Source organism: Lepeophtheirus salmonis, chromosome 2, assembly GCF_016086655.4.
Source record: "Lepeophtheirus salmonis chromosome 2, UVic_Lsal_1.4, whole genome shotgun sequence".
NCBI classification, from domain to species: Eukaryota; Metazoa; Arthropoda; class Copepoda; order Siphonostomatoida; family Caligidae; genus Lepeophtheirus; species Lepeophtheirus salmonis.
This window is the reverse complement of record NC_052132.2, coordinates 28,844,824-28,858,772: the sequence shown is the minus strand read 5'-3', so window position 1 is coordinate 28,858,772 and position 13,949 is coordinate 28,844,824. Positions and strand designations below refer to the sequence as shown.

At 32.0% G+C, this 13,949-nt stretch overlaps 1 protein-coding gene across 1 annotated transcript; it reads left to right on the top strand.

Annotated features, from left to right (window-relative positions):
• Nucleotides 1-8,947: 8,947 nt before the first annotated feature.
• LOC121113713 (neuronal acetylcholine receptor subunit alpha-3) lies at nt 8,948-9,973 on the top strand. The gene is made up of 2 exons (XM_040707565.2): nt 8,948-9,363; nt 9,504-9,973. Exons 1-2 carry the CDS (start codon nt 9,035-9,037, stop codon nt 9,889-9,891), a joined length of 717 nt encoding a protein of 238 aa, XP_040563499.1. The 5' UTR covers nt 8,948-9,034; the 3' UTR covers nt 9,892-9,973.
• Nucleotides 9,974-13,949: the final 3,976 nt, after the last annotated feature.

The following is a 13,949-nucleotide window of genomic DNA, read 5'->3' as shown; positions in this document are numbered from 1 at the left end:
CGCATGTCACTTCTTATTCGGGTATCCCCTAGACACACTACATCGAGGTAATTTAGTAAATTAAAATATTTGAAAAATATCCCTTCCATTTTTGGGAAGATAGGTCGTTTATGGTCATCTGTTTTAGTATTTCACAATTGTTATTATTTAGCCAATGGACACGCCGCAAATAGCACTTGAATTAGCCAAAATTGATTGTCATAGCAAAAGAATGATAGATTAATAGCAATGTATTTAATTTTGCCGGCTAGCCAAGATATTTAGCCTTATTCCTAAAATTCCAAACATAATAATGGTAACATTGTCCACATCAGCAGAACACATCGAGTATATTCCATATATGGCTTCCTATAAAAGAAATGTCTTTATTATAATTACAGGGATGTCCATGGAAAACTTCAAACTTATTAATTCAATCATTAATGAAAGTTGAATAGTTGAAATTAATTTACATTCTGTTTTATTAAAGCCTAAACAATTGGTTACAAAAAAATATACCTGAGCTCTCTAGTATTCGTACAAGTCAAGAAAATGATAGATGAATTTCCACTCGCACACTCCATGAGGTTGGCACGTATCCAGAACCCCAGTCCACGCTGTCAGCAAGTCCAAAACCATGAAGAGGAAGAAAAAATCTGTCAAAAAGGTAAAACTGGACTCGAAAGAGTTAAATAAAATAGTCCCTGATGCCAGCCCCTTTGACTACAACTTATAGGTGAATATCAAAGGGAAGGCCTGTAGGGTTTGTCATCCATATACCAATGCCCTCTAAGCCACTAACAGTAAACACTGCGACACTATGACAGATGACTCCATCAAAGTGGGAACCAGGCCTTCTGCCACCGCCTTGAAGCCATAATTTCCACTAAGGGAGGCTACATTAATGATTAAGAGAGCTGCGACACACGTCTTTATATGGAATTAATGTTGCTGAGATTCTATTGTTAATTATTAAATTATATTTTTTTGAAGTTTTAAATTCAAAGTGTTCAGATTTTAATGGACCACTCGGTATATGAAGTAAAATATATATTGGGTGTTTTATCTTTTCTTGATTTATTGCTTCATATTATTGGATGTGAAGGATATTTTGTTTGGTCTTTTTTATAAAAACTCCAAACACGCCATTACAATTCAAACCTCCGTTTACTAATAAATGTGAGTTTACGTTCCAAAGAAAAGAACCCCTGTTCTTCATATATAATAACTCCTTACTTTGTAATATTAGTTTCTGTTAATTTAATTGCTTAAGTTTTTTATTAGCTTTACTCTCCTGGGTATATAAGTATTTATATAAATTTGAAAAGGAACAAAAATCTTTTATGTTTGAAAAAAACAAAAAAAAAACAGATTAGAATCATATTTTCATTTCTTACTTCAATATTTGTACATACGATGGGATAGGGAATTAAAAAAAAAACTATCTTGGCTTTGGCACTTGTAAGATTTTTTGGGAACATACTTTAAGTTAGTGCTTTTTAATATGCTCAATGTATAAACATAGTTCATAATATATGTATAATTTAAACAATGCAGAGCTAACTTTAGTACTGGCTATTTTTTCAAATGATTTTTCTGCAAAACGTTGACCACTTGATGAATAATTAATTGAACAAATATGTAGGCTAAGTTTTTTTTTCTGAGGCGTTACAATATGCTTGAATATTACTTTATAACGGAGTATCCAACATTTATAAGTGCACGTTATTTTCAATTTGAATGCTGCAAAGGGAAGACAAATTTGTATACTAAAGGAGGAAAATGACAGAAAAGTGATGCCATCTATAATATCATAAAAGTGACATCTTGAGTGGAGAAAACGGTACTTATATCTCTAATAACTACTCAAGACAACTGGCTATATGAATAGTTTTTCGAATAACCAGGTTTTTTTTTTAAATAATAAAATCGATGAATATACATACATACATTTTAAAGATAGAGTCGATTAGGAAAATATCTGACAGCTTCCTCCCCTTAAACAAATATGTCCAGTAATCATATGCTACAAGTCCATTTGGATTTGCTAAAAATCATTTTTATGCTGGATTTTTTGCACGTGACTGTTTGAGAATTTACTTAATGTTAGGATGTTCTAGTGCAAGTCAACTTGTTTAATGAAAAAATTACATTTTTATTAGGGAAGCCTTTATTCGTTAGAAAGTTAAAAAAGAGCAACACAGCCCAGTATGAATGGAAGTTCAAAAAAATGTTTTCTACCCTGATTAGGATGATTTTTTTATAGAGTATTTATTGAGGATGTGTTAAAGGGGGTATTTAACAAATGGATCTTGAATCAACTTTTTTTAAAGTTTAATTCAAAATCAATTTCATGATGAAAAAAAAAACGACCTATGTTGTTCATTCTTAAACCATTAATTTCAAATGTCCTTAAAAATGTGTGTTTTAAGGGTGATTTTGTAGCATTGATAGATTCGATATGAAGTGGAAATAGCTTATGCAATAACGTAAATGATTTATAATAATAATACGAACATTGTTTCTTTTATTTGAAAACTAATACTCTTTCTAGTTTCGTAAAAGTTGTCAATGAAAAGAGTTAATTTTCAATGATGTATAAATCCAAGCTATTATCTAATTTAACAATTAAAAAAACATTTTTTAAGCTTAAATTTTTGTTGTTGTAAATCTAAATATGTTAAATCGTGTTAATATAATAAAGTTAGTAAATTAAAAAAAAAATTAATGTTTATGTTGAAGTCTGAACTTTTTGCATACTCTAAGGTACGTAGTGGATGTTTTAATATTATGTCAAAAAATAGAGGAAACCCTTTTTTATTGTTGTAGGAAGATGGTCGGAAAAGTTTCTGACCACAATGAGGGATGGGAGCACCTGTAAATAAAAGCTAGTCACATCTATCTATCATCTGTTTATAGTTACTCACAAAAGTTTCAGCCATTTTGGACACCTAATTGTTATGTAACAGTTGAAATGAGTATTTTTGTGAAAATGGAGAAAATCGATTATTGCTTTGTTGGCGCTGTTTTGCCGCCGATCAATTACTGCAGATGAAACTTGGATACACCATTAAACACTCAGACAAAAATGCAGTCCATACAGTGGACTGCACAGATATTTGTCAAATGAAGAGACAATATCCTTCATGAAAAACTAGTACTATTTGGAAGGTTTACAGAGATGGAAGCATTGCTCGAAGAAGTGAAGAAAAGAGACTGTTGAAAAATAATAATGCAGAAAAAATGTCTGATATCTCTTTTGGGTTGGAAACTTTTCAGACCACACTCTTAAACGATCATATTATAATTTTGTAGCTAATTATAGGATTATATTGAGAATATTGTATAATTGGTTCTTTGACGTTCAAATATTACAGGTTTGGAGCTTTTAAAAGAGAATTGGAATCTTGAACAAAAATAAACACCATGCTGTAATGCCAACAAATTAAATTCAGAAGGAGCTGTTTTTCATCGATGATATCGCTTCAATGTCATTAAGGCCCAATACCATGCCTTTGCAGCTGCTTTGCACTATGGTGTATATAAACATTATTTAATTTTAAGTACCTTTATTGCAACGAAGTATAGAGAAAAAATTACATTTTTTCCGTTGTAAAAGTTGTGACATGGGCCTATTTTCCCCGATTAAAAGGTTCAATAAATGATAAATGTTGCCAATTTATTTAATTTTTGAATAGGAAATAGAGAAAAACAAGTTTTATTTATTTACATAAATTATTCCAGCACCAACTTTTAAGTACGCATCTATTCTATTCTATTCAATTTAGAAAAACATATCAAATTCCAAAGTTTTAAGCTAAACTTGGTTATGCTTACGGCCCAAATCAGAAGTGCTTCCCCCTCTTTTAAAAAATAATTTATGAATGTAAAAAAAAACTACTAATCCTTCATTATTATCATTTTAGGAGAAATAAATGTTGACATATCCAGTGACCATCATCCTAATTCTGAAATTTACAGAAAGTTATGCTTCAGCTTAATTTGGCTGCTCTTACGCATTTCTTCAGTTCGAATGAAACTGTTTCCTGGAAAAGAAGCAATCATACTTTGAGGATTAATTTGATTCTTGCTTCCAAGTTCATTCAACCAATGACAAGAAAGGCGTGCTACCCCTCTGAGCCAGCTTAAGATATTAAACAAATAAAAATAGATTTTTAATCGCCTTTTAGTTTTACAGCTTTAGGATTCATAAGCAGACCATCTCTGACAACTCTTTCATTCACTCAATTATATTATTTGTTCATCAGCAAAAAAAGTTTATTAATACAAAGAGAGAAAAGGCTCAACTTTTATGCAGCAACTTTGAAGAAATTATCAATTCTGGTTCTTTATTTCTTCAAGACTTAACATCAGACCTCATCAATGTATAACGTTTTTCTGAGATAGCTATGGAGGGAAAGAAAAGGCGTGAAATCAAAATAACCTCATGAAACGCTTGAAACAGTTAAAGTCTGAACCTTTCATTACACCAGTTGTGATTAAGAAAAATTTTTTTGAAAGAAAAATGCTAACTGACGTAGTCAACCTTTTCCAAAAAAGCTTTCAAACCTTTCTTGGTGGAATCAGACGAAACTTTCCATAGAGCAAAAAATGCAATTGTTACTTCTGAAACGATATCCCAATACATTTTAAAATAGCTTTAAAGATGACAAGACTGCTGGTTCTGATGGTCTTGGAGAGAAAATCTTTTTTTTTTGAGAGACTAGAGACAAACAATGAAAAAAATTGGTCGTTTCCCAAAATATATCACCAAGGGTAGAATTATTCTAATCCCCAAACAGGAGATGGAACAGATAAAAATGAATGGAGATCAATTACTGTTCTCAATGTAACATATAAGATCCTGTCAGGTATTATGGTGTCTAAAATAGAACCCATATTAATTAGGAAAATTGGTGCAGAGCATACAAATTTTTTGAACAAGAAGAATATCTCCTATATTTCTCAAAATATGCAGACTGTAATCGAATCGGTACAAAAAAGGAACTCTTTGGAGCAATAACTTCTATAGATTTTAGTAAAACATTCCACTCCTTAGCATTTTCTTTTATTTTTAAAGCGGTGATAAGTTTTTTATCAAAAAAATATTTTAATCCCATTCGCACAATGCTTTATAAGGTAACAACATCCTTTGTGAGGCTTGGTGATATTTAAAGCAAGCTTATTTATTTGAAAAGAAGTTGTCTCCAAGGTTGTAGTTTGATTAATTTACTCTTCATTTTGGTGTTAAAAGCTTGTTCGAACCCATCATCAAAAAAAGTATGGAGGCTTTAGAATACAACTTCACAGCACCAAACATTTTATTGATTTATATGCGGCTGACATAGCCATTATGCTTGAAGCAAACTCTGAAAAGGATTGAAATAGTAATGAACCTCTTTACGAAATTCGGAGATAAATTAGGACTGGAAATAAATTGAGAAAAACAGATATTCTTTCTTTAGGCGTATGGTGTCCACAGATAACAGATAAAACTATGGGCTGCCCTATTAAGAACTAAATTGAAGTACTAGATTTAGTATGAGAAAAATATGGTGAGGCGGACTCCAATCGGTTGACCCTGAATTAAAAAATTCAATTTATAATTAGAGGTTGGATATCCTTGACTTTGCAAAAAAGAATCAATTTTTACAAAAGCCTGGTGATTACATAGGTAGTTTATAAGGCTACTTCTCCTCCCAGATGAGCATAAGTTGCAATGAAGGAAGAAGAAAATTTGATTCCTTGATACGGACACTGCAATCCATTCAAAAATCATACTCAAGGTTTTAAGAAAAAACAGGAGGTTCAAAAGTGGCAAAAATTGTACTAAGGTTTTGTTTTTATTGGTTGGTTAATTGTTTCTGTTAGTTGGTTCGTTGTTTCTGTTAGTTGATTAGTTATTCTTGTTAGGTGGTTGGTTGTTTTTGTTAGTTGGTTGGTTGTTTTATTTTTACTTATTTTTTATAAAGTATTCAGTGTGTTTATTTTCTAGTTTCATAACTTTATCGTCGTTTTTATTGAAATTTTAAAGTGTTCTTTTTAGATTTTTATAGTTGCGTGTGATTATAAATATTTATACTTTTATTATGATGTGTTTTGTCCGAAATATTAAATTTAAACTATAAGAATGATTGATATTGAATAACAATGCAACTTCTTCGGATTATAATGAAAACAAAAACAAAAAAAATTGTTGATGCTGAAATTTAAATTTTAGGTGTCGAAGGAAATAATGGTTAACCTTGGAAGGAAGCAATTGTTAAATGAACACATTTTCACTTCTTTATTAATTATATTTAAGATTCAAAGTAAAATAATTCAAACATTTGGGGCTTGCAAAATCCTAATTAGGAAGTAATTCCTAATTCCTGTTCTAAATCTCATATCATAGGAAGATTCTAGAAATACTTTTATGTTATTCCTTAAAAAAAATTAAATAATATCTATTTAATTAATCAGAAATATTAACTTCAAGGTCTTGATAAATATGATTATTATATATGCTCAATATTACAATCAATAAACACATTTTGGAAGGATAATAGAGGAGATTTAAAGTTGTAAAATACTCAAATTGTTTATAAATACTGATACATTGATATGAAGTAGATATATATCACTTATTTCAATTTTCATATGATTATTTTTTGTGTGGGGTATTTAAGATACCCTTGGAATATATTAATATTAAAATTTGAAATTAAAGTAGATGAGGGTTAAATAAATTGCTGTTTACAAAATATCCTTTTATACCGTCCAAAACGGTATATCATTCTATTTACTAGGATAAATTAATGAATGTCATTTATGTGACATTTGAGAAGGAGATAAAACTAACATTTGGCAAGCAAAATCAATACAAACTAAGCAATTACATATATGATTACTCCAAAATTTGGAGAATTTCCTAATGAAATATTATTTATTTGATCAATTATAAATACAGTGAAAAAAGTAAGTATTTGATTTATTTTAAAAGTGATATACATTACATAAAGAAAAAAATATTAATAGAAAGGAAAATCCTATATACAACCCCAAGATTACCATCCCGATTTTGAACATTATGTTTTAGGGCTATTTCTCTGTTAAGGGGAAGGGACGACTTCACCGCTGTGAAAAAAAGATGGGAATGGCCCAGATGCACAAGAAATCTAGGGTGACAACCTCCACCCCTCAGAGCAGGACATATAAAATATGTTCTGCAATGGATCATTTTTGCCTTGAACGTGTCCACTTTGTGCATATTGTTACATTTCCGTCTTCTGCCGTTTTTACCTTGCATCTTGATACTTTTTTTGCCTTGGATAAAAAAAAAGGGGGGGGGGAATGCTATTTAGTACTATTAAGCTGGTTAGTTGAGCTTTTATCTTTGTATTCCTGCTTAACTATTTGTCTTATGAATGTTAGCCGACCAATTGCACGATTTATTTAAGTTCCAGTGCATATCTCATGTTAATTAACATTCAAAATAACCCAAGTTTCTTCAAGAAAGTAAAAAATGTCAATCCTTGACTCTTTAGCCCATTAAATATCCTAAGGTATGCAAATCTCCCATTTCTATGTCAAAAATGCACGATCTTGTAAGCCCTGGTTGTTGTTTTTTTCAGGGCCATGTACTGTGAAATCTTTGCCTAAATTTCCCCTTCCCCCCCTTAATAGAAGTTTTTAAAATTGGGTGGTTAAATTGGTCTTCCTGTACGACAATAACGTAAAACATTGTTCAAAGACAACAAAGTAGTGGCTCAAACAAGTCACAGAGTGGCTTAGCCAGTATGCCGAACTCAATCCCATAGAAACTCTTTACCAATAGGCAAATTTGATTCACCTTAGGATTTGAAGGGTAAGTAATATGTAGAGGGTTAAATGAAAAGCTTTTTATGAATTATCTTTTATAACCAATGGATATGAATATTCCATTTCATTCTTCAGTGTGCGAGGTAAAATTATGTAGCTTTTGATAACAAACAATTATTGTAAATGTTTGTAAGAATGAAAAGGAGTACAACATTAAGGCTTTATCACAGACTTCTTTATTGATTTATCTTTCTTTTTTTCAAAAAAATTTCCTTTGGCTTCTACCATGGTCTTCAACCTGGGCCTAAATGTGCTTCAGAACTTATTGATGAAGGCCTCAGGCATGTGCGTCCCCTACTGCTGGACAGAAGTCAGGAGGGCATCTAAATTTCGGTGAGGGGTAGTATAGGCTATTTTAACAACTACGCCCAAATCAAATAGTTGGAGGGTGAAGAGTCTGTGAAGAGATGCAAACTATTGACCTATTATGCAATAACCAATTAAACAATTTATGGCCTTTATTTGCTTCTGTAGAAAGAAGTTTCGAATGTCGTCGTACATAAGAGGCCTCCCCCAAATCCTTGAATTAACTCCGCACAGTCCAATAACGACATTGATTGCTTTGGCATGCTGCCTCATCGACTTGGCCAGACTTCTGGTGTTTGCAGTGACCCCATCCTCCATTATTCCAATATTCCGGCGTGTGCTATGGGACGTCTCAAGGCTTTTGAAGCCACCTTCATGATCTCATGGATACTCACTTTGGCTTTGAACAAATTAGACACCCTTTCCATTTTCGCCTCTGTGCTGACAACTGTTGATTTTTCATCAATAACGCTACCTAATATTTTAAAATATTCATCCTAAAGTAATCCTGAATGATTTGAGGTCAAGCGGCAATTTTACCTCTCACACTGTAAAATGTATTACTTAATCTAATTTATGTAGCATTTGAGAAGGAGGAATAACTACAATAGAGCTAGCAAAATCAATTTAATCAATTGAAAAATAAATAATCACTCCGAAATTTTGACAATAACTAAAATTCTTCATTCTATGGGTTAAAAATAACATTGATTGAATATATAATATATATCATACAGCAAGGGAATATAGAGTTAACTGATTATAATAAGGATACAATCTATTAAGCATATTTTTTCAAGTGGATCAGCATATGATTATAGTATTTCACTACATATATAAATAGCTGTGTCCTCACAAACAAGAGCCACTAACAGATTGAGTTGTTAACATGGATAACAAAATGATTTTACTTCTCTCATTGTTTTTTCTCCGAGTCTCCTATGGAAGTCCTCAAGGGGAATTAGTGAAGAAACTCTTCTCGGACTATGACCTCTCCGTTCATCCTGGAACTCCTACGTCCATTGGGAAAGTTGAGTTTAGTGCCAGCCCTCTTTGCATGGATTTATCTCTGGATGGAGTTCTTGAAGGTCGAATGTGGGTTCATATGTCCTGGATGGATGATAGACTAGTCTGGACTCCAGAAGATCATGAAGGAATCAATCAATTACGAGTACCAATTAATAAATTATGGAAGCCAGACATTGTGCCATATATCAAGTAAATTTTAAGATCATCTACATCATTTGTTAAATATAAACTGGGAGAGGGGAGACTTTCAATGCCTGTCCCTCCTATCTGTACTCATATTATGTATATTTACCAATGATAACAAATTAATAGTTGTATTTTCCATTTAGAAAGGATATCACAGAAATTCAAGAAGAGTTCAATGCTATAGTTTACTCAAATGGTAAGATCCTATATGTTCCTGATACAAAGCTTAGAATTGACTGTGACAATGCTAATTTAACTGACATCTGGGCTGTTAATGAATGTACTATAAAGTATGGTTCTTGGACGTTTGATAACGATATGATGGAGTTGGTCCAGTTCAAAGATCCTGTTGATATAAGCGAATTTGTGAAACTTTGCCCAATCAAAACACTGGATGTAATGAAAGAATTGAAGTTAAAAATTTATGAGTGCTGCCCTGAGCCCTATGCTTCACTTGATTATACATTGAAACTTCAAAGAAAGTTCTTAATAACGGATGCTGGACTCATTTACAATCCAAAATTGTATTAAAAGGAAAATGTATTATTCAATTTGAAAGATAAATATTTTTATTAATTGGCAAATATGACAAAAAATATATTTTTAGCATTAATTATGAAGTATTTTAATTATTGTCATTATCAATTAGCAAGTAAACAATTGTTAATATAGTCATATCTACTGTCTTCATATATTCAGACCTGCTCTTAAACAGAGGATTACATTATGTTGAAGAGTTGTGGAAAACAATTAAGGGTCAATATTCAAATTAAATCAGATAATATTGTTATGTAAAATCTATTCATCCTGTATCTTTATCTTCTTCATGTTCAATTTATGCAACTTGACATTTTGTACGAGTTGAAACTGTATTGGAAGATTGTACAAGTCACTATGTTCCTGTACTAAGTTTCCACATATATTAGACGTGTACACGATACGACAAGTAAGAGGTGAAACCCCGTTTTCCTTGTAGCCTACCCGATATTCCAGAGAATAAATGAGAAGCACTATTCTAGAGCTTGTTCTCTAGATCCTAAGATGTCAATAAATTATTCAAAATCGTAATCATTTTATAAAACTTTACTTATTCATTCCATGACAAGAAAAATATGAGCTGAAAGCCAGCCGATAGGGATTTGTTTTCCAAAACGTTGCTATATTTATTTTATTCAGATTCAAAAAGTATCTAGTCCACACAGGAAATTAATTTGCATAATTACTATTACTTATAAAAGGAGGGAAAATGAGTTTATTTAGTGTGTAAAAATTAATTCCTCTCCTTAGTTTGTAGGATTTGCTTCTACAAGTTATAGTTTATAGTTATTTCAGATGAAAACGATGTTCTCAGATTCTTCCACTCTCAAAACCGTCGTCATGAAATAAGTATTTAGGCGAACCGGAATCCCAGCTTCATATATATGTCCCACACAATAGCAATTACTATATAAATAGTTGTAAAACTATGTCTTACCCGTACTTTAAAAAAAAAAGTAATTGTAAATCTGACAATTTTAATATTATTTGGAAGGAGAGCAGCTTAAATGTCATGACGTTTTATTAAGTTTGCTGTGAGCAGCCATGAGTGAAGGAAGAACGAAATAACCTCAACTCTCACTCCGTATTTAGCAGTGAAGACATATATAGGTAGAAATTACTCCGATCTATATCTATAAGGTGTTCCAGATAATTTGGACAACTCATTAAAGACTACAAACGAACGAACTGGAAGGAAGGTGGGGAACAACATACTTATTATTTATTTTAAAGCTACATTTCATGTCATTCAATTATTTCTTATGAGATCCATCTCTCTTGGTAACCATGGCCACACGTCCCCAGAAGATTTAACATGCACGGACAACCTCTTGCGGATCAAGCAAGTCCTTGTATTGGTTCTGGTTTTACACAGTTTAATTTAGTTTCCCTTCCAAGAAGACAGTGCACCACACTATAAGGCCTAAAAAGTCCCGGATATCTTGGGCAAAACATGCCCTCACTTTTAGAGCCCGTATTTTTGGTCCGAAAAAATACTCTGAAGGGGCCCTGAAGAAGCCCACTACAAGGAGAATGGACCAACCTGTACAATTCAACCCTGTGTTCAACAAGGACCTAATTGGGTTATAAGTCATAATTTGTACTGTTCTATGATATTATTCCTTCATAAGAATGTAAAATGTACATACATAGAGGGTGGGTGAATGGAAAAAAGTATGTAGATATGTTTACATAAATTATTCATAAGGGTAAAAAATTAAAACATGATATCATATACTATTATGATCAACATTTTTTTTTTTGCGGTTGTTGCATTACCATTAACGTCAAATTTTTCAACATTTCAAAATTAACTGTATCTATTTTATATATGTCTATACGTACCGGGTGCAGAAAAAAACCTTTACACTTTGTTTGTGCTACATGAATCTAGATTTTTGTGAATATGGCCAAATACTAAAAAAAAAATAGGTCTTCCTAAGTGTATTAGAGGTAAAGAAAATGCCATCTCAACGTGACCAAAGAATTTTGGTCCGTGCACTTTTGGACGCTGGCAAGAAACTAACATTGCGGTTGGAGATCTCCAACATAAACTTGCACATGCACGTGGTGTTCCAGCAAGATGGTGCACCTGAATTCGCGTCTAAAAATGCCCAGAAGTGGTTGAACGATAACTTGTCTTTTCGGCCAAAGAAAATGCCCCCCCCCCTCTACTCACTGTACTTCACTTTTTGGGTGCATGTTGAACCCATGTCTGTACGGTCCGTCACCCAAATATCAAAAACCTCAAGGATACTGTCAACCACCACTGGGATACCATGTCTGAGGACTACATTCGCTAAGGGTGCAAGGCCTTCTGCTACCGCCTGGAAGCCATTATTGCTGGCAAGGTTTTTTTCTTCTATGATTAAGGTAGCCAATAAATCCTATTAGATATTTTTATTGGTTGCTGAAATACATCTTGATAAAGTTTTAGATTGTAAGGGAAAAGATTTTCTTTCTGCACCCGGTAGTAGAGTCATAGCTATCAAGTATGTTTATTATATTTACTCGTACATACAACCGTCCAATATTATGGTATACTAGGTAGTAGGTAGTGAACTCTTCTTGTTCATTCACACACATGGTTGTATTTAGAAGACGAAAAAAGTCATTAGAAAACCATCAATTTGTTGTGTTTGTATTTTTATTTTTTTACTTTCATCAATCAAAAAATGCATTGCAAAATAGCAACACACAGACATACAAAAAAAAATGAGCTCTATTATCAGGAATATAAAGACGGATGAGTCCCTTTTATGCCAACCAAGCAACCAACCATGTATGGATACACACAATATAATCTAATAGATAATAAATACCTGCATTGGGTTCGGTTTGAAACCCCTACACTGGTCTCACACCGTTATGATTTTTATTAGACTGACCTTAAACTTTTTATATTTTCATAATTTCAAGGTAATTGAAATATATATATCTATGTAAGATCTTTGTTTAATATGATGGACCTTGACGGTTGATTTAAAAGTAAACAAGTTCGGTCTTTCATAAATATGAGACGAAAAAAAATCGTTCAATAAAGGAAAATTGAAAAGTCAGACTAAGGCGTTCTAGAAACAATCATATAACCCATTTTATACTAGAAAAAAAAAGTAATTGGAATATAATAAATGCGATTATGAAGAAAATAAAGTATCTTTCTAATTATTTCTTGAGAAATGGTACAATACGGTACCACTAGGATACATGTATAAAATTTATTAATTTTTCCTGATCTTATATATACAAAAATTGGACTATCAAGATGTAAAAGAGGAGCTTCATCTGAAATCAAAGTAATTGACTTTACTCTGCTAAACTCAAAATCTCTTATTGCGAGCAGGCTCACGTCATATGAACTGATTGTGAGGGGTATAACTTTGGCCGCATCTGCAAGATGTATGGCCTTATCTCTGAAAATTCCAAACATAAGAACGGATACATGTACCACAGCATCAGAAGTCATCAAGTTTATTCAATCTATGGGATCCAACAAAGGAAGAGTTTTTAACAGAAAAATCAAGAACTTAGAAAAACCTTGTCATAATATAGTAATTTTATCGTTTTGATTTTATGTATTACATTTCATTTGGAGAATTTATTTCGTTTGATGAATTTGCTCTGCATGTATAATTATAGTAAATGTGGTTCAACTCCGGGGCACTAAATTTAATTATATAATTTTTATGTATCTTTACGTAATTGCCCTAGAATGTATTATTCTTACATTTATATTATCTTTTTTGTTTATATATATATTAATATGAAGGAACCGAATAAAAAAAAAGTAAAAAAATAAAATAAGATAAACTTTTGAATCTGCTTCCTCCTTCTCCGTTTTTTCTGCTTAGCAACAGTTTTTGTTCTCTTCTCTAATATTAAAAATAAGAATGGAAGGGGAGATTGCATTAGCAAGTTAATTCGTCTTGGATTGCTACAATTCAAATGAACACTTATAATAATTTAATTTGTTCACTAAAGCCAAATAGTGTCATTGTACAACTAATTTGACATATTACTTAGCCAATATTTTGAAATACCTATGCCCCATA